At 36.1% G+C, this 22893-nt stretch overlaps 6 protein-coding genes across 9 annotated transcripts; 3 read left to right on the top strand and 3 right to left on the bottom strand.

Annotated features, from left to right (window-relative positions):
* Window positions 1–1086: 1086 nt before the first annotated feature.
* On the bottom strand, window positions 1087–3528 carry LOC103836193. The gene is made up of 2 exons (XM_009112430.3): window positions 2816–3528; window positions 1087–1761 (listed from the first exon to the last, which is right to left on the bottom strand). The coding sequence occupies exons 1-2, from the start codon at window positions 3252–3254 to the stop codon at window positions 1256–1258; spliced, it is 945 nt and encodes a 314-aa protein (XP_009110678.1). The 5' UTR covers window positions 3255–3528; the 3' UTR covers window positions 1087–1255.
* Window positions 3529–3825: 297 nt separating this feature from the next.
* LOC103836192 (leucine-rich repeat extensin-like protein 1) lies at window positions 3826–8192 on the top strand. Its single transcript, XM_009112429.2, has one exon. It carries the CDS (start codon window positions 5648–5650, stop codon window positions 7958–7960), a length of 2313 nt encoding a protein of 770 aa, XP_009110677.2. The 5' UTR covers window positions 3826–5647; the 3' UTR covers window positions 7961–8192.
* A 137-nt stretch (window positions 8193–8329) lies between these two features.
* LOC103836190 (BAG family molecular chaperone regulator 5, mitochondrial) lies at window positions 8330–9502 on the top strand. The gene has a single exon (XM_009112428.3). The coding sequence runs from the start codon at window positions 8603–8605 to the stop codon at window positions 9242–9244; it is 642 nt and encodes a 213-aa protein (XP_009110676.1). The 5' UTR covers window positions 8330–8602; the 3' UTR covers window positions 9245–9502.
* A 1446-nt stretch (window positions 9503–10948) lies between these two features.
* On the bottom strand, window positions 10949–11766 carry LOC103836189. The gene has a single exon (XM_009112427.3). It carries the CDS (start codon window positions 11714–11716, stop codon window positions 11375–11377), a length of 342 nt encoding a protein of 113 aa, XP_009110675.1. The 5' UTR covers window positions 11717–11766; the 3' UTR covers window positions 10949–11374.
* Window positions 11767–12231: 465 nt separating this feature from the next.
* LOC103836188 (rho GDP-dissociation inhibitor 1) lies at window positions 12232–19237 on the bottom strand. 2 transcript variants are annotated; one of them, XM_033277921.1, is made up of 6 exons: window positions 18294–19237; window positions 13810–14102; window positions 13513–13579; window positions 13014–13238; window positions 12789–12913; window positions 12232–12430 (listed from the first exon to the last, which is right to left on the bottom strand). In XM_033277921.1, exons 2-6 carry the CDS (start codon window positions 13990–13992, stop codon window positions 12359–12361), a joined length of 672 nt encoding a protein of 223 aa, XP_033133812.1. In that variant the 5' UTR covers window positions 13993–14102; window positions 18294–19237; the 3' UTR covers window positions 12232–12358. The 2 variants fall into 2 exon arrangements, with proteins under 2 accessions (XP_033133812.1, XP_009110674.1); XM_009112426.3 differs by lacking the exon at window positions 18294–19237 and having other exon boundaries at window positions 13810–14746.
* Window positions 19238–19818: 581 nt separating this feature from the next.
* On the top strand, window positions 19819–21124 carry LOC103836186 (neurofilament medium polypeptide-like). Of its 3 annotated transcripts, none has more exons than XR_004450491.1 (3): window positions 19819–20164; window positions 20292–20465; window positions 20681–21124. XR_004450491.1 is itself a non-coding variant. In XM_009112425.3 (3 exons), the coding sequence occupies exons 1-3, from the start codon at window positions 20150–20152 to the stop codon at window positions 20917–20919; spliced, it is 363 nt and encodes a 120-aa protein (XP_009110673.1). In that variant the 5' UTR covers window positions 19942–20149; the 3' UTR covers window positions 20920–21124. The 3 variants fall into 3 exon arrangements, 2 of the variants coding, with proteins under 2 accessions (XP_009110673.1, XP_033133823.1); XM_009112425.3 differs by having other exon boundaries at window positions 19942–20164; window positions 20292–20411; window positions 20692–21124; XM_033277932.1 differs by having other exon boundaries at window positions 19942–20164; window positions 20292–20421; window positions 20702–21124.
* Window positions 21125–22893: the final 1769 nt, after the last annotated feature.

Here is a 22893-nt window from a genome sequence, read left to right as displayed (position 1 = left end):
GTTCTTCTTTTGATCATCTGAACCAGGTTCGATTGTGTCCCACACTTCATGAACACGTAGTAGAACCTTCATCCTCATCGACCAAACTGTGTAGTTTGTCGATGACAACATCGGACATTGGATGGATGTAGATCCAAAGTCCTTCGTGCGTGGAGCCCTAGTCACGTCAGCCATCTTGCCGTCGCGATCTCTTGTTCACAAGCACCAGGATCTTAAGCTACAACTTAAGCTTAGATCGAGTCTCCAACCTGAGGCTCTGATACCAATTCAGATCTCTTAGAAACACAAAGAGTTATAAGAACAACTTTTCTTATTAGCTTTAGAAACTACTCAAAACTAAAGCTCTCAATATGTTTCACTTAGATCATATGGAACACCTCTCCATTAGACCTATATTTATATGAAAGACAATTCCCTTTAACATGTGGGATATGGAAAACACAAACCTAACCTAAATAGAAACTTCCTTTTCCTATTTCTAGGTTTCCTTATTGTGTTTATCTTAACATATTAAACATCTAATAATATGTTAAGTTTCCACAAGCTTGGAATTATCCAACAGACATTATTAAAGAAGGTGTTATTGAGACTTTAAATACCGAAAGTCATTAGGTTTCTGTTTGTTTCATTCCTCTTTTATTGTTTTGTTATTTTAGTTTGTACTATGCTACTATGAAATTAGGCTACATGCAAATAATACTCGACAGCATCATTTAATTTGTCTAAGTAATGTGCATAATAAATACATCAATTTTGTTTACTAAAGCCTGCGAAACAAATATACTGCTTAAATATTTTCGTTTTGTATGAGTTTTACTGTTTTTCTATACTATTATGTGTCACAAAGTCCTCCTTGGGATTTGGATGTATTCTTTTGTTTTGAAAGTTTCATGAAATTTGTTTAATAGTTTAATTCGAAGTGTACTTTTAAATTTGTTTGATATCATTATCTTCCACCACTTGTAAAGTTGTAATTAAAGTGGTATGGTTTACTATGCTATCATTTGTTTATCTCCAATAATTGTATATTTTAAACTTCCGGATACATGGAGTCGGGCCAGTAAAATAACGGGCCAAAACTTGAAAGGCCCAACTAAAAATTAACATATACGCTGCTAGAGAAACACAATCTACAACTTTATAATAGATGATGATTGCTTCTGTGACACCCCTCACTTCAAACTTATCTTATATTTACAAAGTAATTCAAAACTCACAACTATAAACTCGCAAAGCCCTATGCTTTGTTCTTTGACTATGACAACCTCACCCCACTGCCGGTGAAAGCCACCGTGAGCTGGCCAACTTTTAAACCCTGCCTCTTCCTCTCCACCTCCTTATAGCCGTTAAACGTTGCCGTTTTAACCAACCCCTCAAACCCAACACGTGGTCCACAGCCACAGCTCTTAACCCTAGTTACCACTTCATTAGAGGTTCGTTTATAGTGACCAAACCACTTGGCTTGCATGTAGGCGTTCCTCCTCCACGGTGGCACGTGAATCTCCGCTCGCTTCATCGACCGTCTTATCTCAAAGCACATGATTCTTACAAACTTTTTCAGCTCTTCAGGTGTTCCCACGAAGACACGTGGTAGTTGAGCTAAGAGAGAAAGGTATCTTGTCGTAGGCTTAGCAATCTCGAATTCGCTGGCAAGATTTGTCTCGACGATGAAGCGGTTCTTATCTCCTCGATTAACGTCAACGTACTCGTACTTCCCGGCCGTGTTCTTGCCAAATCTCTCCCACTTGGACTTGCAAAGACCTATGTAATATATTCATCTTTCCATTTTAGTATATTCTCATGTGAATCACAAATCATAAAGAGTATCCATTAGTATGAATATCGTACATTTATATACACAAGTACAAAAAATTCAAATATTAAAAGAAAATACGATCATCAAGCGTAGTCACTTTTATATGGTTATGTGGATCCAACCTATTCATTGTTTGTAACCCTACGTACTACTTGCGTACAGGTTTATCTAGTACATATGGATCATCTTCTAATTTCAGTATTTGCACATTTAAATACCAAAATCCACTGTGGTATTAGAACATCTCCAATGTAAAACTCTATTTTTTCCTCCAAAATGGAGTAAAAGTGAAAATGGAGTAAAATTGCTCCAACCCTACTCCATTTCCCACTCTATTATGGAGTGATGAACAAACAAAAAATAAACTATTCCATTTATGGAATAAATTTCATTATGGAGTGAAATATGGAGTTGGGTTGGAGCATTTCTTACTTCATATCTACTTTTACTCCATTTTAGAGGAAAAAATGGAGTTGGGATGGAGATGCCCTTAATACATATGTACACATATACATCTTTTATGCATTGCAAATGAGATCCACCAACTTATTAAATTTTCCTTAAAAAAAAACTTAATAATAATCAAGGATATTCTACAAAATCCAACTATATGACTCAGTTTCAAATACTACGAAGGTAGAGAGTTATGTTATACAATATTCATACATCTATCTTATTGTGGATCTACTTATACATGCGATGTATGCCAAGAAATCTCTACTAGTAATAAATGACCAATCAATCTTGAAGCTCAAATGTGTTATTTTCTTGACAAAATCATTATCCAATCACAAGAGCAGCTTAATTCTCGATCATTTTTTGTAATAATGCCTCTAAACCACCCATTTCCTTTGTAAGTCTTAATCAATATAGATAATAAGATAAACCACCAACAAAAATAAAGTTTGTTAACGAGGTTGAAACCTTGACCAATTCCCCTCAAAACTAAATACATACAAAATGTAAATTTCCTAGTAAAGACAGCATTAGTGTTAGTACCTGCATCGAAACCTTTGTCGCGTAAATAAGCCATCAAGAGGCGTTTCTGTCCGACGATCTCACTCGCATTTACTACCTCCTCGATTATTCTCTGCCGCTCTCCGCCGCCACCGAGATTTTCACAAATCTCCCGTAACCTCTCCTTCACATCTTCATAATCATCATCAACGTCAGACTTATCATCTTTATCTTCCACAGGAATATCCTCTGGTAAAGCTTTCACTTCGCTGTCCATAAAAGATTCGACCAGATCCCAAAGATCGGCTGTCTCATCAGGGAAGTGATCGCTTCCGCTGCTGCTATCGCACGGCGGACGTGCACGCGCCGCCTCGACATCAAAAGCCGCAGCGAGTATGTTAAATCTTCTCGGAATCTCTACCATTTTATATGCCCTTTTCCTGGCTCCTCCTCTCTTCGGCGAATTGTTATATATACACATGAATATTATATTTACTATTTATTTAGTGATGTTTTCATTGTGTTGACAAAGCCTTTTGACTATTTGACGGAGTAAACGACAAAATGGTAAAAAATGACAACATGGTGCTGAAATGATGGTGAATAAGGGATTAACGGCGTGTTGTGTTAACGGAGAAACCATAAATCCCTTTTAAGTTAATTACAGTTTTGGGATGTTCTGGTTGATTAATTTTTAGAGCCTCAATAGCGTCCAAATACATTCACTTCAAAGCGAATCACTTTTATCAAATCAGAATAATCAAACATTAACTAGTCGATAAACAGCATAGTGAATTGTGTGCTGTTTTGGGAAAAGAGAGATGGTACAGTCTATTAAGTTTATGGTTAAATTTTAACAATAGTGATGTTTTAACTCCACTACAGGTTTTATCCAAAGCAAGTTAACCTGTATTTAGATCTTCTTCATCTTCCACTTATGTCACTTCAGTAGATTTGTTCCCTGGATTATCTTCGTCTGACGCGGAAACTAGAAGTAGAGTAAACCACAAATACGTCCAGGTTCAGTGAATCTGAGAAGTTGACTAGGTTCAACGTATCTAAGGTTATCTTTGTTCATTTGATTTTTTTTCTCCTATTTTTAAGCTGATCATGCGATAAGTAGGGTGAATATATTAAGTTATCACCGGAAATGTTCGATGCGGATATAGGCTTATCCATTACACGTGATGGCACTAGTCTTTGGTTCTGATTTATTCTTATAAAAACCCCAAATTATCAGTATCAATCATCAAAAGATAGTTTCGACACGTTTCGAACGTTTTGTGGGCCTATATTGATTGGTTAGTACAATTTGGGCTGATATTCGAAGCCACAAATCAATTATCTTCCTTTGCAAACTCTAAATCCTATGTTGCTCAATTGGCTTAATTAAGGCTCTGGCCTGGCCTGGCCTGGTCTGGCCTTCTAATATCGCATGAAATCATTGACTAAGAACAATGCAAAAAAATCATGATACATGTACCGTACATAATGGTCCCATGGTTGCTGTATGTATCATTATTTTCTTTGGTTTCGTCTTTACTTGATCAAGCATTCAAGTTTGGTTGAGGTATGGGTGATCAATGTTAGATATTGTTTGATCTATTTTTTAGACTATGCATCACCTTGGATCAATCCCCAGAACAGGTTGAAAATACGTAAAAACATGTGCTTCGCCTTATGTACATCTCGTATTGTATTGTGATCTTTATATTTTAGGAAACTAGGTTTATTGGTTTAACCTATATATACAGATGTATTGCCTCTAAGATGAAACACAGAAAACCTTTTCCAACATTGGGCCTACTTTCTCTTTTCTCTTGATGTCAACTCTAAGATCTTGGAAACCTAAGTATTTTAAGATGAATCTTAATAAAAAGATAATTTCTGCAGTTCGGACCCATAAATCTTATATATAATAGCTATTTAAAATTTGAAGGAAAAAGTGAATGTTTCATAGCGATCGATGTACCTAAGTCTGCTCTGGAGATTTCTAGCCATGGAAATTCTAACCTTAATGTGACACCTCATTTTCTGTAGAATATACAGATTTTGATTTTCGTATAATTGGTTTGATCAGACGAATGCACAACTTATTCTATAATTTAATACTCCATGCTTGATGTTGTGTCATCTAGCTGAACTCATACCATCATCTTGTACCAGACAATCACCCTTTTTCTTTCCCGAGCGTCTCTGTAAGATTTCTTGTCCATATGTTAAAGATCTATGTTGCTTTCCAAACACTATAAAGAACGAAAACAGAGAGGCCAGGATCACGTTATTCGGATTATTTTGAGTGTATGCTTGTTGCTCACATTTGGAAGACTTATCAAGTGGCGAACAACTCATAATCATAAGAATAAACTTGGTATATATATATATGCTCGTCGAAAGATCAAGGGAAATGATGATAGGTATACACGTTTTTGTGACAAACATGCGTCTACATTCTGTTCCCATTTGGTCGTGCGAGCATGTTTGTCTTTCCTTGACCGTTTCTACTTCATAGATCGTGCATTATTGTCATTTTAAGTTATAAACATATTTTATAATATTTTATCTGATCAATCGTTGACGGCTAATTATTTTATTCTCAAGCATCAGAACGTGCATACAAGTTTGTGAAAACCAGTGACGATGGTTTCATCTCTGCGCAAAGGTCAGCTCTTTTTAGTCTCCTCTACGTTTTCCTCAACGTGTAACCATGTCACTGATTGACAAATTCAGTAAAAAATAAAGACAACTAGAGGATGGAAAGAGTTACGAACTTACGACTCTAGAGTTTCTAAACTGTTTTATAAAGATGGAGCACATAGGGATAATAGATGTTCATAATATGTAAAAAAGTGGGTTTCTTGACCCATAAAAAAAATGCTGTTCCATCCTCTTCGTATCTTCCTTTTCCTTTTTCTCTCTTCCCTTTGTTTACTACAGATCAAAGCTGCTGAAAGTGGCTTGGGTGTTCATATCAAAGTAGACCCGAAACTCAAGTTCGAGAACCCGAAGCTACGTGAAGCCTACATCGCTCTCCAATCATGGAAACTAGCAATCTTCTCTGACCCTTTCAACTTCACAGCCAACTGGAACGGCTCAGATGTTTGCTCCTACAATGGAATCTACTGCGCTCCTCTTCCTGGCGCATACAACAAAACAAGAGTCGTTGCAGGCATTGACCTTAACCATGCCGACATGGCTGGTTACTTACCATCCGAGCTTGGTCTCCTTTGTGACCTCGCTCTCTTCCACCTTAACTCAAACCGTTTCTGCGGTGAAGTCCCTCTCTCATTCAACCGCATGAAGCTTCTCTACGAGCTTGATCTTAGCAACAACCGATTCGTCGGTAAGTTCCCTAAGGTTGTCCTCTCTTTACCGTCCCTTAAGTTCTTGGACCTCCGCTACAACGAGTTCGAAGGCAAGATCCCGTGGAAGCTCTTCGATAAAAAGCTCGACGCTATATTCTTGAACCATAACAGGTTCCGGTTTGGGATCCCCAAGAACATGGGGAACTCTCCGGTCTCTGCTTTGGTTCTTGCGGACAACGATCTTGGAGGATGCATACCTGGAAGTATCGGTCAAATGGGGAAAACACTCAACGAGCTTATCCTCTCTAACGATAACTTAACCGGTTGTTTACCTCCTCAGATCGGTAACCTCAAGAAAGTGACGGTTTTCGACGTCAGTTCGAACCGTCTACGTGGTCCGTTACCGGCTAGCGTCGGTAACATGAAGAGTTTAGAAGAGCTTCACGTGGCTAACAATGGCTTCACTGGAGTCATTCCTCCGAGTATCTGCCAGCTTCCTAACCTTGAGAACTTCACTTACTCTTCCAACTTCTTCACCGGTCGTGCTCCTATATGCGCCGCTCTATCGGTGGCAGACGCTATTGTGAACGGTTCCATGAACTGTTTAACCGGTGTGGCTCGTCAGAGATCGGTTAAGGAGTGTTTATCTCTGTTGGCTCGTCCTGTTGATTGTAGCAAGTTTGGTTGTTATAATATTTTCTCTCCACCGCCACCTACGTTTAAGATGTCACCTGTTGTGAGGAAGCTTCCTCCACCTGTTTATGTTTACAAGTCGCCTCCACCACCGTCGTCTAAGATGTCTCCCACCGTGAGAGCTTATTCTCCGCCGCCACCACCGTCGTCTAAGATGTCGCCTACCGTGAGAGCATACTCTCCGCCTCCACCACCGTTGTCCAAGATGTCGCCTACTGTTCGAGCTTACCCTCCACCACCACCACCATCTCCATCTCCTCCACCGCCTTACGTATACTCATCTCCTCCTCCACCACCACCTTATGTCTACTCATCTCCTCCTCCTCCACCTTACGTGTACTCATCTCCTCCACCACCGCCTTACGTATACTCATCTCCACCTCCGCCTCCTCCAAGTCCACCACCGCCTTACATATACTCATCTCCACCTCCCCCTCCTCCAAGTCCACCACCACCTTATGTATACTCATCTCCACCACCACCTTACGTATACTCATCTCCTCCTCCACCACCTTACGTGTACTCATCTCCTCCACCTTCACCATACGTATACTCATCTCCACCTCCACCACCTCCAAGTCCACCACCACCATGTCCTGAATCATCTCCGCCACCGCCTGTTGTATACTATGCACCAGTGACACAAAGCCCACCACCACCATCACCCGTATACTATGCACCGGAAATACAAAGCCCTCCCCCTCCAACACCAGTATACTATGCACCGGAGACACAAAGTCCACCACCGCCAGCACCAGTATACTATGCACCGGAACAAAGCCCACCCCCGCCAACACCAGTATACTATGCACCGGAAACACAAAGCCCACCCCCGCCAACACCAGTATACTATGCACCCGAACAAAGCCCACCCCCTCCATCACCGGTATACTATCCATCAGAAACACCAAGTTCACCACCACCATCACCGGTATACTATCCATCGGAAACACCAAGTCCTCCACCACCAACTGAGTACTACTATCCACCAGCCCAGTCTCCACCACCAGCAAAGGGATGTACAGAAAGCCATCCTCCACCAACACAAGCACCTCCTACTTACGAACCAACACCTGAATATTCATACACATCTTCACCACCACCGCTTCCTTCCTACCCGGACACGTCTCTACCACCGATTCCAAGTGTCTCGTATGCTTCGTCTCCTCCTCCTCCGTCATACTACTAGTTTCAAATAATTGAGTAAAAAAATGCATTGCCTTACAACTACTCACAATTATATTCTTTTGGCTGCAAGACATTGATTTGTGTGTTTGGTTGATTTAAACAAAAAAAAAAAAACATTTGAATTATGTTTTTCTTATTTCCATATTTTTCTTTTGAATATTTTGTTCTCTCTTTTTTTTTTCCCTCTAACACAGAGCTGCATTAGCAGCAATGGAGTATATAGTTTCAGTTTATAATCTTATGTATAAATAGTAACAATAAATACACACATATTTCACAAATTGTTTAACTGAAAATATGACGTTAGCTTCTCAGTCATTATCCCAAAGACGACAGCTTAAAATTCACTTCCATCAATTATTAAATTATGTTCTTTATTTGCAGGAAAGATTGTGTAAAGAAAGATAATACTATATATTATTGAATCTTTGATAAAGAAGACAACGGAATGTAATAACTTTCTATATAAAAGCTTATCATCGAGTGTGAATGGGTCCATTAGCAACGGTCGGTCGCTTAGACAGAAACTTTCAATAATTGGTCTTTAACAAATTAACCGTGAGTGAAAAACATTACTTACGAGTTACTATATATGAGTCAATAACAACCACCGTCAGAAAAAAAGGCATACATAAGGAAAAAAATGAAACGTTCAAGGAAGTTCTCATCGTCGGCAACAACAACCACCGTTATCCACACTTTCTATAATGACCATACTGCCCCTCCAGCAACCAGAGAGATCCCGATTGAAACCCCAACTCCGGCAGCTAAAGCCACCGTCATGACTAACGCCTCCGCCGACAAAGCCACAGCCGCAGCACGGATTCAATCCGGCTACCGTTCTCACAAGATCCGAGGCCTATACAAAACGATCTCGTCCGTCCATCGGGAAGCCAACCGCGCACAGAGCATGATCCAACGGCAGGAGACTGTAGACGCCATCAGAAGCGACGAGAAGGAACGGCTGAGGATGAACGAGACGCTGATGTCTCTGCTTCTGAAACTCGACTCTGTTCCTGGTTTGGATCCGACGATCAGGGAAGCTCGGAGGAAGGTGAGCCGTCAGATCGTCGGGATGCAGGAGATACTCGACGCGATATCTGAGGCTAAAGACGAGAATCAGTGGTGGTCTAACTACGGTGACGGACAAGGCGGCGCGTGGCCTATGTACTGGGAAGAAGCGGTGGAGGAAGAGATGTGTAGAGAGAGAGGCGGCGATGAGATGGAGAGATTCTGTGCTCAGTATTTGGGTTTCAGATGTTTCCAGAGATTTCTCAGAGAATGACGGCGGTAATTTCCCGGCGTACGGTAGATTTTTCTCTTTTTCCGACAACTTCGTACGATAGAGTTAACTCTCTTTTGTTTTTTTTCTACTTTAAGTTAGCCTATGTTCTGTTAAATTTACTAACGTCGTTTTGTGAGTATGTAAACGGACTACGTGTCGTGTTCCTCGTATGAAAACGTCACGTAGTGTTTTTGTGTACCAAGGGACTGGTGAACCTTATAATAATGAATAATACGGCCCTAAATAACAATCTCAAAAGTCCTGACTCAAAATATGGATCCATATTAATGTAACAAATATATTTTCCGGTTGATAAAAATATATGATATGAATTAGTATTTTAGTCTTATTATGCATTATTATGTTACAAAATTTATTATATCAAAAAAAATTATTATTTTTATTTAGTTAGTTAATGTAATTATATTATTAATCGTTTGATTACTTTTTTCAAAAACATTATATGGATTGATCAGACTCAGATTCAGTGTGTCTATTATTTTAAAATAAATTATTTTCAATTAGATGAGAACAATACTTTTATATCAAGTTTGGACCCGTCGAACCAGTAAACACGATGACTTGTACATAAGCTGGTTTAGATTTAATGAAAACTCGTTAATTTAAAGCATACAAACTTCAAAAAAACATGCAATCAAGTGTGACCCGGTATTTGGTTGACATGGTAGAAAAAAAATAATATTCAATAATATTTTAAGAAACGAATGAAACTTCTAATATATTAACGTAATAAAAAATAATTTAGCGTAAATATATATAATTTTGTTTTAACAAATGATTTGCTAAAGTGGTTTTTAATCAAATTTGATTTTGTAAATATTTAGAATTATATAATGTTAGATGACATGATATAATATGTTTTATGATATATGCTTTCATTTTAATAATTGATATCTAAATATTATATATCCATCTTTGAGCATAATATATGATGTATATAACGTTATTGAATAACAACAATAACATTGGATGATAATAAGAAAAATAATTAGAGAAGTGTATCATACAAAATGAGAAATAATAATAGGATTTATTTAAAATATTTAAATTATTTATAGTTATTGTAGTTAATGGTAGGATAAAAAAATAAAGAGTTTTATATAGATGTTATAAATTCTTTTATAATATATTTTTAAAAATATTTTCTTTTAATAATATAATTTTTCAATCGCATCTATAATATATTCTTATCAAAAATCATCATAACAATATATTTAGAATATACTGTTAAACTAAAGTACACAAAATAATCTCTAACAATATATTTAGAATAAATTGTTAAACTGTATGCAAAATAACTTCCTTTAAAATATAGTCAAAATTATTAGAAGTGTTAGTCAAGGAGAATCTATGATGTATAAGCTGTGTAGATAAATATTTCAGAAAGGTCAACATATTCATTTGAAAAACCACATTTCAATCAACGAAAAAATGATAGAGTGAAGCCTTTGGTCAAAAAATAAATAATAGTGTGAAACATGTTTTGGTATTTAAATTTACCAGTCACGTTTTGGTTATGGATTCATGAGACATGTTTTGGTAAGATGATATTTTAGTATAATAGAGTTATGTATAATTTTTTGGTGTATCATAATAAGTTGAGTAATAAATAAGAGCATTGATTATTTTATAGTTAGAGAAATATAAGGTAATTGATTATTGTATAGTTAGAGAAATATAAGATGAGACCAAAAAAATAGTTAAGTCTAGTGAAAGAGTCCAACAACTTTTCATATGTAGATTTTTTAAAACTCCTTCCCTTTTAGTAGTATAGATTTATCCAAATTAATAGACATATTTAAACGTAGATGATGGTATTACACCAAAAAAAAAGAAAAACATAGATGATGGTTTCTCGCTTTTTACAGTGTTAAGTTGCAACGAAGTTTCTTTACAAGACAGTTTTCCAGTGTTAATAGAGACACACTAACAGGCTGACAAAAAAAGAAAATAGTTGAGCTACTAACACTGAGCATGCCTCTTAGATATGTGATTATATATCAATATATGAACTATATAGGTAGCATTCAACATATATAGCGTAAAAGACAAAGATCTAACATTTAACACGTTATTCAACATAAAAGAGAGTACAAAGTCGATTAGTTCCTAAGCCGCACAGCTACACTTACACCTAGAAACGCAGCGTTTGCAGTCCAGCAGCGACGGCCTGGCGACGGTGTCGACGCCGCATGTGGTGGTGCATTTCCTCTGAGACACACCGCTCCAAAGGCAACGAGCCATGCATCGGAGCACCGGCACGCACTTAGGGCAGTCGTATTTCGTCTGCTCCGCCATGCATGTCTTGCAGCTGTTTTGTGATGGCGGATCTCGGCAACCACCACCGGAGCTGACGGCGTTGGTTCTTGAAATCGACAGGAGGAGTGTTAAGAGGAATATGGGAAAGATGAGAGAAGAGAAGAGGGTTTGAAACTTGTAGGTCTTCTTCATGTTGAAATTTGGTTTTGTTCTGGTTTGGGAGAAAGTTGGAATTGGTTTGATATCTTTGAGAATGATATCGGCTTTCTTTATAGAGGAGATATAAGAAAATATCTCTGTTGACTAGGTTAGTATCTAGTGACTTCGACAGGAGTAAGATGAATTTGATAGTGCAGCGCCCCAATATGCATTTAAAGCATTCATTGTTCTTGAAGTGTACTATGTCCTTAAATGCTCTCTTCTATCCTTTTTTTCTGTCAAGAAGCTCTCTCTTGTGTCTTTTTATTACATCAATTGATATACATATATTAAAAGTTTCAGGTTGACAAGAAAAACATATATTAGCTTTTCCCGTAACATAAGACAAACTGTAGATAAATATTCCGCTGGCAACAATTGAATTTTGGTAAAATTGTATATGTAATTGCGCAGAATACAAGGTTTCTCTAAGGACCTATACCTCATAGAAATGTTAAGTAAAATTATGAAATTTCTATGAAACTTTTTTGATTTTTTCTTTTCTTTTTAATTTAATTTAACCATATATATATGAACATACATTAATTAAGAACAAGTTTAAATTAAAGAGCAAATAGTAACAGAATAATGAATAATACAATTAATATGTTTTCGGGTAACTTATGTGATGGATCATCACAGCCAATTCTTGCGAATGTCAAAGGTATAATTGTTCTCCAAGTAGCACTTATTATCGTCATCGACGAACTGAAATATATTTACAACACAAAAAGAGTTGTAGCTATCATGAGAGAAAAAAACTATTAAAATGCAATCGTTGTCCAATGTAATTTTGAGATATAGCAAACAAAAACTATCAAGAAAAAAAACGCAGTAGTTTTCCACTGTACTAATTAATACTGTTTCATTTGCCAATCAAAGCATGCAACTGAGGTTATTCTAATTTTTCAGAATATGAAATGGTATTTAAGTATGTTTTGACTAAAACTATGTTGAAAAGGCTCTTTCTGTGGCATCAATTTTTTTTTTATAGTATATACAAACGACATTTCAGAGTTTTGATAGATTAATAGTATGCATGATAAAAAGGGCTGATTTTTGGTACCTTAGATTTAACGGAGTAGGAGCCCCTAACAAGCATACCAGACGGTGTTGATTCTTCAAACATGACATGGTTATACGGTTCAGCTTGTGGACTAAACGTTCCTAACATCTGCTTTCGACTATATACTGCTCGCAGAAAAAGAGTAAAAACAAAAATGAGAGAAAAGGCTTCAAAATATTATTGTAACTGATATTGGTAGACGAGTGGGTGGAAATATGAAAATACCCTTGATTCCGGTCTTCCAAACTGTATTGCTGTACCGGAGACCGGACACAATGTTGTTGTTCACACGGAAAGTAAACACGAGAGTGTACTTAGAGCCTTCTTTAAGAGTAAACCATGGTCCTTTCGATGTCGGTTTTCCGTTTTCAGGGATCGTCAATACCATGTCATCTCGATCCGGTGACCTAATTGTTAAGTTCATTATCTTTACCACCGGATCCGTAGTCTCTGTACATTTTGTTATTCTATCAAAACATTACATATATAAATCCACAATTAAAAAACATTCAGTGTGGGGTTGTGAGTGAATTCCAACCGATCAATTACTCTTATTTATGTAAGGCTAAATAATGCATCTTTTGTGCCTTGGTCGTATCTTATGATATGTTAAGTTACTCTTAAACTATTAATCTATACATGAGACATGAGACATCTAAAATTTGAGAGGAATTACAACGATTTGTAATTGTATATATAAACCGGGTATTGGAATTTGGTTTACCTCCAACCTCCTCAAGATCCACAATGCCTAGAAGTTGTTCTTTCCATCTCCTTAAGCTTTCATCATCCTGAACATTTTTTCCAATTGTAGAATAAGTGACTAGATTTTTTTTTTTGTGCACCAAAGAATAAGTGACTAGATTGTTATGTAAAATTTTAAAACCAAATTCACCCATTACTATACAGGTGAGATATATAGCATTAATCAAGCAAACAAAAACACAAATATATAACATTTGTGGACTAGACTTAGCAGCATAGCCATATGTAAACAGAACATGAGAGATCAAATTCAAACCTTGTCTTTCTCGAGCTGTTCTCTGAGAGCGATCATGGGACCAAGTTCAAGATTCTTGTCTTCGTCTTCATCATCTTCTGTTGGAGACAAAGAGCTGTGGCTATTATTTCTGCTTAAGGTCCCATGTCCCATTGGCTCTTCTGAAGACTTTTCTATTTTCTTGTCCTCATCTTTCAAACCCATCTTTGTTTTCCTGACCTCTATTGGTTCTCTGATTTAAATCTGATCCTAGAAACTCAACCGTTGGGTTTTGATTCGATATGATTTCTTGGAGATGGTTATATATATGCAACCTGCAGGTTTAATGAGATGACAACAAAAAAAACTTCAAAAAGATCAAAAGCCAGAAAGAATAAAGAGAGTCGTTCAATTAAAGGGTTTGTTTGTTATGATGAGAAGAAAATAACAAGATGAAGAAAAAGAGAACTAAAAGATAGACAATGAAAGAGATAAACGTTTGGTATTTTTTTTGTTGAGGAATATTTAAATATAGGGTTTGGAGAATAGGTCTGTAACAACCCGCCCCGTGGATTCATAATAGGGTTTTGCAGACCAATTGGTGACATTGTCACGTGGAAATATTGTTAAAAGATCAAGTCTTAGGTTCGAAGAACGCCAAATGCACCAAAAACTTAATTATGAAACATTGAAAATTCATAATTAAAATGTTGAAATCGGTGCTTTGCAGGACCAATCTGGATCCACGGAACGAATAGTTCCCACATGGTAGGTTGTTACAAGGTGAAGGTCATATAAAGATCCTTAATTAAGACTTGCAGTCTTCCCGTTCTCATGATTTATTCTCTAGAATCAAATGATACAATGTAATTAACTATGCAAACGAACGTACATCTGAATATATACATGCATGGAAGATTGCAAGTACATCTCAATATACACATTCACGTCAAGAGGTTGGTCTACTACAAGAAAACGTAAGTTTAACGAGGATAATTAACGAGGAAAAATAATCCTCGTAAAAGTACGTTGATTTTACGAGGAAAGTACGTGGAAAAAGAGAAGCATCGTTATTTCGTCGTAAGGTAACGACAAAACAATTTCGTCGTAAAGACGATGTAAATTGACGTGGCTTTTACGAGGAAACACTATTTCCTTGTAAATACCACGTAAACTTCGCGAGTTCTTTACGACGAAATACTTTACGTGTACTTAACGAGGAAATTTTGAATCCACCAACTTGGTAGGTAGCTCACGTTTTTTTTGGCCATCCAATTAATTTTCGTCGTAATTTCACACGAGGCTATACTTTTCACACATATGAGTATGGTAGACAGCGGACGACCAGTAACTATGGAATATGTGTGAAAGGGGAAATAGATTTCTACGGGATCTTGACGGAGATTATTGAAGTCGAATTTCCAGGGATATTGAAGTTGAAATGCGTCCTCTTCCAATGTGAATGGTTCGATTCCGTCGTCACAGAGGTGTTCGGTCTAACAAATTCGGTGTAGTTGATGTCAACGGTGGACGAAGGTACAACAAATTCGAGCCTTTCATCTTAGCTTCACAAGCAGACCAAGTTAGCTTCCTTCCATACCCTCGAATGAGAGATTCGGGTATAAATTGGTTAGCTGTGATCAAAGTTACACCTCGAGGACGAATTATCAGTGGAGAAGAACCACCATTGCAAGAAGAACAGATAAATGAAGTCGAGGAACCTGAACAAGAAATTGATGACATCCTTCTCATTGATCCGCATAATCACGAGTACGAAGATCTTACCGACGATGCCACAGACGAAGCTGTTAAAAACAAGTTTAATGAAAATAATGATGTTTCTAGTGATGACGAGAATGTTGATGTATCCGATTGATGTATTTGATTTTATGTAGTTTGTTTTATGAATAAGATAATGTGGGAGTTTGATTTATGAATAAGGTAATGTGAAAGTTTATTTTAATTATGAATATGGACTTGTGGTTTGGGGTTTGGAATATTTTATAAATAGGGTTTGAGGTGAAAGAATAGATTGAGGTTCAAGGGTAGATGGGTTTGGGGTTTGGAATATATGAAGTAGAAGATAAGGAAGATGGGGTTTGGGGTTTCGGATTTTAGGGATTTATACGTAATACTCGTTAATTCCTCGTAAGCCAAAATCGTCGTAAGGTTGTCGTAAGGCCACGAGGAGTTTACGACGAAATTAAAAAAAAATAAAGAAAGCGGGGCACGCTAATTCCACGCAAGCCAAAATCGTCGTAAGGTTGTCGTAAGGCCACGAGGAGTTTACGACGAAATTAAAAAAAAAAAAGAAAGCGGGGCACGCTAATTCCACGTAAGACTCTCTGAGTGAATGAAAATAAGTAATTGTGGTTTGGAATGAAAATAAAGATAGGGTTTGGAATATATGAAGTAGAAGATAAGGAATATGGGGTTTGGGGTTTGGGGTTTCGGGTTTTAGGGATTTAAATGGAATACTCGTTAATTCCTCGTATGTTAACGTCGAACTTACGACGAATTCCTCGTAAATACCACGTAGGACAGATTCGTCGTAAATACCACGTAGGACAGATTCGTCGTAAATACCACGTAGGACAGATTCGTCGTAAATACCACGTAGGACAGATTCGTCGTAAATACCACGTTGGAGAGATTCGTCGTAAATACCACGTAAAGTAAATGATGAACGCGGCCCACTTTAATTCCACGTAGGACGGAATCGTCGTAAACACCTCGTAACCAAAATCGTCGTAAACACCTCGTACCGTAAAAACTAGAAAAAAAAAAGAAGAAGAAATATACTGGATTTACATGTGGCAAGACTTCCAGCAATTATATTACTTAAGTCTCACCAACATAAATTCCAATATCTTCTTCTCTTCCTTTTTTTTCAAATTTTTATAATTTGAATAGGATTGGATTTGAGAGTATGAAGTGAGATAGGGTGTGATTTGGGAGTTTGGGTGTCGGTTGAGAAGGAGAGTTACGGGTATATTTATAGGGAAGCTTTCCTCGGTAATTCCACGTAAGCAAAATCGTCGTAACGTCCTCGTACCTAAAAAACACGGGCCTTTGTAATTCCTCGTAACTTCCTCGTATAATAAAACGCGGGCCTTTGTAATCTCTCGCTGTTTCGTCGTAAAAAAAAACACGGGCCTCTGTAATTCGTCGTAAAATTACGAGGAATTTGCGACGGAATGTAATCTTATATATACACCCCGAGCGCTCACTCTTTCTTTCCTCTCTACTTCCTCTCCACTTCCTCCCTGTTTCGTTGCAATGGTAAGCCTCTCTAATTCCTCTCTAATTTGGTTAGTTTAGGTAGATTAGGCGGTTAGTATAGGGAATTTAGATAAGTTTACGGATCTTATGTTATTTAGTGTTGATTAGGTGGATAATGTTGGAAAATATACTGTTGACGGAAATTTAAAAAATTAAATTTTTTTCTCAGGTTCGAAAAGGTAGACTTACTGCCCATTACAGAGAGATGTTCGGTGAGCCAGGTAGTCACCAACCGACGACTCACATGCCGAGGCGGATGTAACGGCGAGGAGTGATGAATTCTACCGGGCGATTAACGACCCTTAGTTCTTTTTAATTTCGGTTCTTGTATTATGAATTCAAAACTTATTTATATATAAAATATTTTGGTTTTGATTTTTTTAGAATTTTAATTTTATTAATAATTTAAATAATTTTTTTAATTATAATTTTTTTTATTTCTGTAAAATAACGAAACGAAGTAATTTCGTAGCTATTTTGCGACTTCTTTACGTGGAAGCTTAACGAGGTTTTTACGAGGAAATGTTTACAAGGAAATGACGTGGAAAATTCACGTGGTCTTTACGAGGAAAGCTATCAAGATATTTACGTTTACTTTACGAGTATTTACTTTCGAGTTATTTACGTGGCTTTAACGAGGAATGGCTTTCGAGGTATTTACGAGGAAATTTAGCGACGTCCTTACGTGGAAGCTTTACGTGGTCTTTACGACGAAATATTCTTCTTCGCTTTTACGACGAAATTATTTCCTCGCTACGCTACGACGAATTAGCGAGGATATATGCGTTACGACAAACGTATAACGACGAAACGGGTTTCCTCGCTAATTCCTCGTAACACTGTTTTTACGACGAAATCACGAGGAAAACTGCCCTCGTAAAACTTGTGTTTTCTTGTAGTGATATCGGATCTATACATCCGAGTTTGATACTCATCTTGCTTCTGGACTCTAGTTACTATGTGGATATCGAAGTCAGGCCAAATAGTTTTTTGAGCATTTTCTGATTCAGGACTCTTTCTAACTGACACTTCTAAAAGCATTATTAACCCGGGCCAAGAGACGATTTTTGTATATTTTATTTAATAGACGATTTTTAATTTTTTTTAGTTAAAATATAAAAAAAGGTAAGAACCGTTTTTTAACCGAAACTAAGAACTCTAATTAAAAAACTGGGATTAATGATGGTCTATAGCTTACTTAGTTTAATTTAATTTAAAAAGAGAGACCCAAAAAAGTTCATCACCGTGAAGCTCCAAGTGCCAAAACAACTTGGCAGCAAAAAGATTCTCTTCCCTTTTTTAGAAATATGAAGAGATTTTCTTCTTTCGAAACCAACCCTACAATATGAGTAAAAAAACCCTACAATAATATGAATCCTTTACCGTCAGATTAGACACTCTTTTTTAATCAACGGCGTATACGTACGTAGATAAACAGATATCTCTCAAGAAAGAAAAATAGGTATACATCCTTAAGTGTGTTCGGCTTTAGCGTTACACATGTTCAAGACATGGAACGTTTAATCAATCATAACTGGGACAACAAAAGTGAATTATTTACAACTTTTTTAGATTTACATTACAAATATTTATCAATCACGTCTAAAAAGATTCCGTTTTATTTTTCAATACATCTCTAGTTTTCTAAGACATGATATTATAAAGCGAGTGATCTACTGATATATGTATTAATCTTTTACTGATCTTATTGTTCCTAATATATTGATGTCATATGTCTACTCTCTCTTTTCCCCCTCTTACCTAAAATTTCTGATCATGTAACATCATCCTTGTGCATTATTGGTGGGTGCGTTACTAGTTATGTTCATTATCAAACAAAATTATACAATAAATGGGACCCACTAATGGGTCATCTTAGCCGTCCAACCCTTTTTACCAGCTTTTCTGCTGGCCATCTTTTACAGATCATGTGAGTACGTGGCCTGTTTCCTCTATTTTCTTCTCTTAAATGGAGGAAACAAAAATTATCTTAATGGCAATTTGCTCGATATATTTGCAAAACTAAAACCTAAATATATATTGTACATTCAAAAACCTAACATAGTCGATAAATTAATTACTCCCTTTATTTCATGAATTCTAAGAACTTTTATTTTATTACAAAGTTAGTATTCTACTATTCTGACATTATGTTGATAGAAAGATTAAAGGGTTAGTAGCCATCCAAACATAAATTAAAATTATAGTATCTTTCATATCGATGCTTCGATTAAAATGGGCACAATTAAAAGAACAATCTAATCTTTTTTTTTTGGCAACTGAACAATCTAATCTATACCACACGACTCGGCTAAAATTAAACATCCAAGCGCTCCTAAAAAGTTAATATCAATAGTTTACAAAAAAAAAAGCTTCGTACATTGTAGAGTTCGAACGTCACACCTAGTGAATAGAACAGTGATCAATTGGCTAATCAATAGGATAAAGATGCTTCTGCAGGCATTAATCAATGCAAGTTTGACTGCTACCTAAAAGAGTTTAACGTTAACCTGATAAGTTATAACGTTCCATTTAATAAAATTTCAACATTAACGTGGAAAGTTTATTGTAACGTTCACTGAAGTCACAGAAGAGCAAAACAGACACTTTTCAAAGTATTATATTACATATATAATTAATTTAAATAGAATTGAAGTTCTTTTTTTTTTTGAACAACCAAATTATCATTGAAGAAACTAGTCTAGAAACACTAATAGATAGGCATTATTTTTTGTATTAGAACAAATATTACAACTTGAGGAGTCATGGTTAAGTGATGAAGTTCTATATATGTATCTGTGTGGCATGAGGTGTAAAATAGTACATAAGTTCTTTTTTTTACAACACATAAGTTCTTTAATATATGAGAAAGATGCTTTCATGTGCAATATTCATCATGTTTCTTTAATGACAATGTTGAGAACTAAAAAATGTATTTTTGAAATATATTTTGTTTTAAAAATATTATTATAAAGCATTTGGTTCTTCTATAAATAGATCTGCTCTTGATCAAAGCTCTTCACTCACCAAAGCATTAGATACATTTTACTACTCTTCTATTTCTCTTTATATCTGTCATCTTTCGCTTTGTCATATCGAAATGGCCACTGTTGTGGTATGATATTAAGTTATATGAATATATACTCAGATTCTAAATTTCTATATATAATTAATTTTCCATGTTGATGTTAGTTAGATTTGATTTACTCTTTACTTACTAAGTGGTGTACCTTTGCTTCCAGGCTGAACAAGTGATTGCTCCAGTAGCAGAGAACGTTGAGGTACCAGCAAAGGCAGTGGAGGAGCCAGATGTAGAGACCAAACAGCCCGAAGAAGTCGTCGCCACGACAGACTCTGCTGCTGCTCCAGCCAGTGCCGTCCCGTAGTCGAGAGTGGCCTAAAGCAAAAAAAAAACGGTAAATAGTACCACAAACAATACAAAAAAGCTTAAAATAATAATAAATTTAGTTAGCATAGGAAGTATGTTGAATAAGATAAAATGGAATCAGGATGTGATAACATAAAGTCAAACGAGGTAACAATTTGTCCAAAAAATTATATGAAATATGGAACCTTATTTTTACTATATAAAATGTGGTCTCAAGCAAGTGCTTCACCTGCCTTATGGCAGGGACGGGACTAGCTCCAGCCACCCTAAAAGAACAAGAAGCCGAAGCACCAGTCGTAGAAACGAGCAAAGAGGTGGTTGTGGAAGAGGCAGAGAAAAAAGATGAAGAAACAGAAGAGCCAAAGATAGAAGAGAAGGAGGAGGTGACTGAAACTCCGGCGGTTGTGGAGGAGAAGGAGAAGACTAAGGCTGAGGAAGTTGTGGCTGCTGGGGAAGTTGTCGCCGAGAAGGCCGAGGAGTAAAGAGGAAGAAACAATATATTACCTTCTTTTTTTTTGGTATAAATATATTACCTTCTTTGGTCTCATTTCGTTGTTAAAAAGAATATTACTTCACAAAATTTCGTAAGTATTTTCTATCGTTTGTTATGATGAAATGATATTTGGTTATGATGAAATGATATATTTGGGAGTTTTGACGGTTGTTAATAGCTACATTGTTTACATGCTTGGTCGTAGCTACAAAGTACAAACCAACATTTAACCCGGAAGAATACAAACTAACACCATGGATTACTAAGAGCCTCACTAGTTCAAACGCAGCATATGCGGTTAGGTTGTGGGAGTTTGCGGATGTGGTAGTTGTGGTTTCTAGCGGTTTTAATAGATTTGTATGACTGGTTCCGCAGTTAGAAATTAGTGCGTTTGCGGGATACTTATGACTATTAACTACCAAAGGCAACAGCGGTTAAATAATAAATTAACAATATTTACATTTTATATAATTATAAAAATATCAAAAATTATAATATTATAATAAATATAAAAATTATATTTAGAAATTTATAGTTTTAAATTTTTTTAAATTATAGAAAATTTTTTTATTTTATAATTTAATAATATTAATTAAAATATAATAGATATATTTTAATATTTTTATAATTCCAATTTAAAATTTTTATTGAATATTTTATTTTTGTATTTATATTGTTTTAAGAAAAAAAGAAAAAAAAATTATCCTCCCGCAACCGCAACACTAGCTGGAACCAACTTTTGAATTTATGAAGTTTAGATCGGTTTGAAGCGGTTTAGAGCAGTTTGAATGATTGTTGCAAAACGCCAACAACAGCTACCAACCGCAAAAGCTGCGTTTGCGGGTGGTAACGGGGAAACCAGTCATCTCCTAAAATCGTTTCAGTTTGCGTTTGCTATATGAAAAAAAACTGTTATTTAATTTAAGGGGCTATTTGTTAAATAACCAAAAAAACTAATGAAGAGAGAGAGTAGAAAGAGATAGGAAGGGGAGAGAATGAGATTTTAGTCATTTTGTGAATTTTGGTTTTTTTCTTAGCTACTAGATGCAATTTCCCTTAATTTAATATATGCAACATTAATAAGTTTTTTCGTACAATATTTTAACGTAGTGGCGTTTAGGTTTACGCAACACAATGTCACCTAAGTAAGTGTAACTGTGTTTTTTTGCCAATACCTGATACCCGTAGACAGTAGACACTAGTTAACCTAATACTCGTATGCGTGCACATAGAGAGATCAACAACTAATACAGTATTATAGTCATGTTTCGGCCCAGTCCATGAAATTGACTATGGCGAATTTTTTTAGTTAAGGGTGTGTGCTTTGGGCCTAATTTAGCCAGTTTGCTAAAGACCAGTAGATTTTAAATTAGGCTAAACAATGTCACCAAAAGCCCACATTGCAATTCTCATGTGATGCCATCAATTATGTATGGAGAAAATGAAACCAACGATACATATGCCATATATATATATATATATATATATATATAGTTTAAATTAAAAATGATTTCAAATTAGTTCAAAACTGTAGGAAACTGTTACCAATTATTTTAAACAAAAAAATTGCTACGAATTTCTGGTCGCGTTAATTACACTATAGAATACAACTTTGCTATCAGGTCAAAACCCGAAACCCTAAAATTATATTATTATCGTTGATTACTAACTGTTGGATTTTTAATGTAAGAAACAATGCAAAAAGTCTGAAAATTCGTAAAACATTACATAATGAAAAAGTTCAAAGTTACTCCTCTGTCTTACCAAATAAATTTGATTAGACTTACTCTCCATCTGTTGGATTTTAACAGATGGAGTTTGGCACACTCTTTCTAATTTAATAAATACACACAGTGTGAGATAACAAGTTAAGTCCCACATCGGATATTAGACAAAGAAAAGTCTAATATATAAAGATATGTTCAACTCTAATAGTACGAGGCCTTTTGGGAAGTAAACCAAA

Source organism: Brassica rapa, chromosome A08, assembly GCF_000309985.2.
Source record: "Brassica rapa cultivar Chiifu-401-42 chromosome A08, CAAS_Brap_v3.01, whole genome shotgun sequence".
Classification (NCBI taxonomy): Eukaryota; Viridiplantae; Streptophyta; class Magnoliopsida; order Brassicales; family Brassicaceae; genus Brassica; species Brassica rapa.
This window is presented reverse-complemented; position numbering and strand designations above follow the sequence as displayed.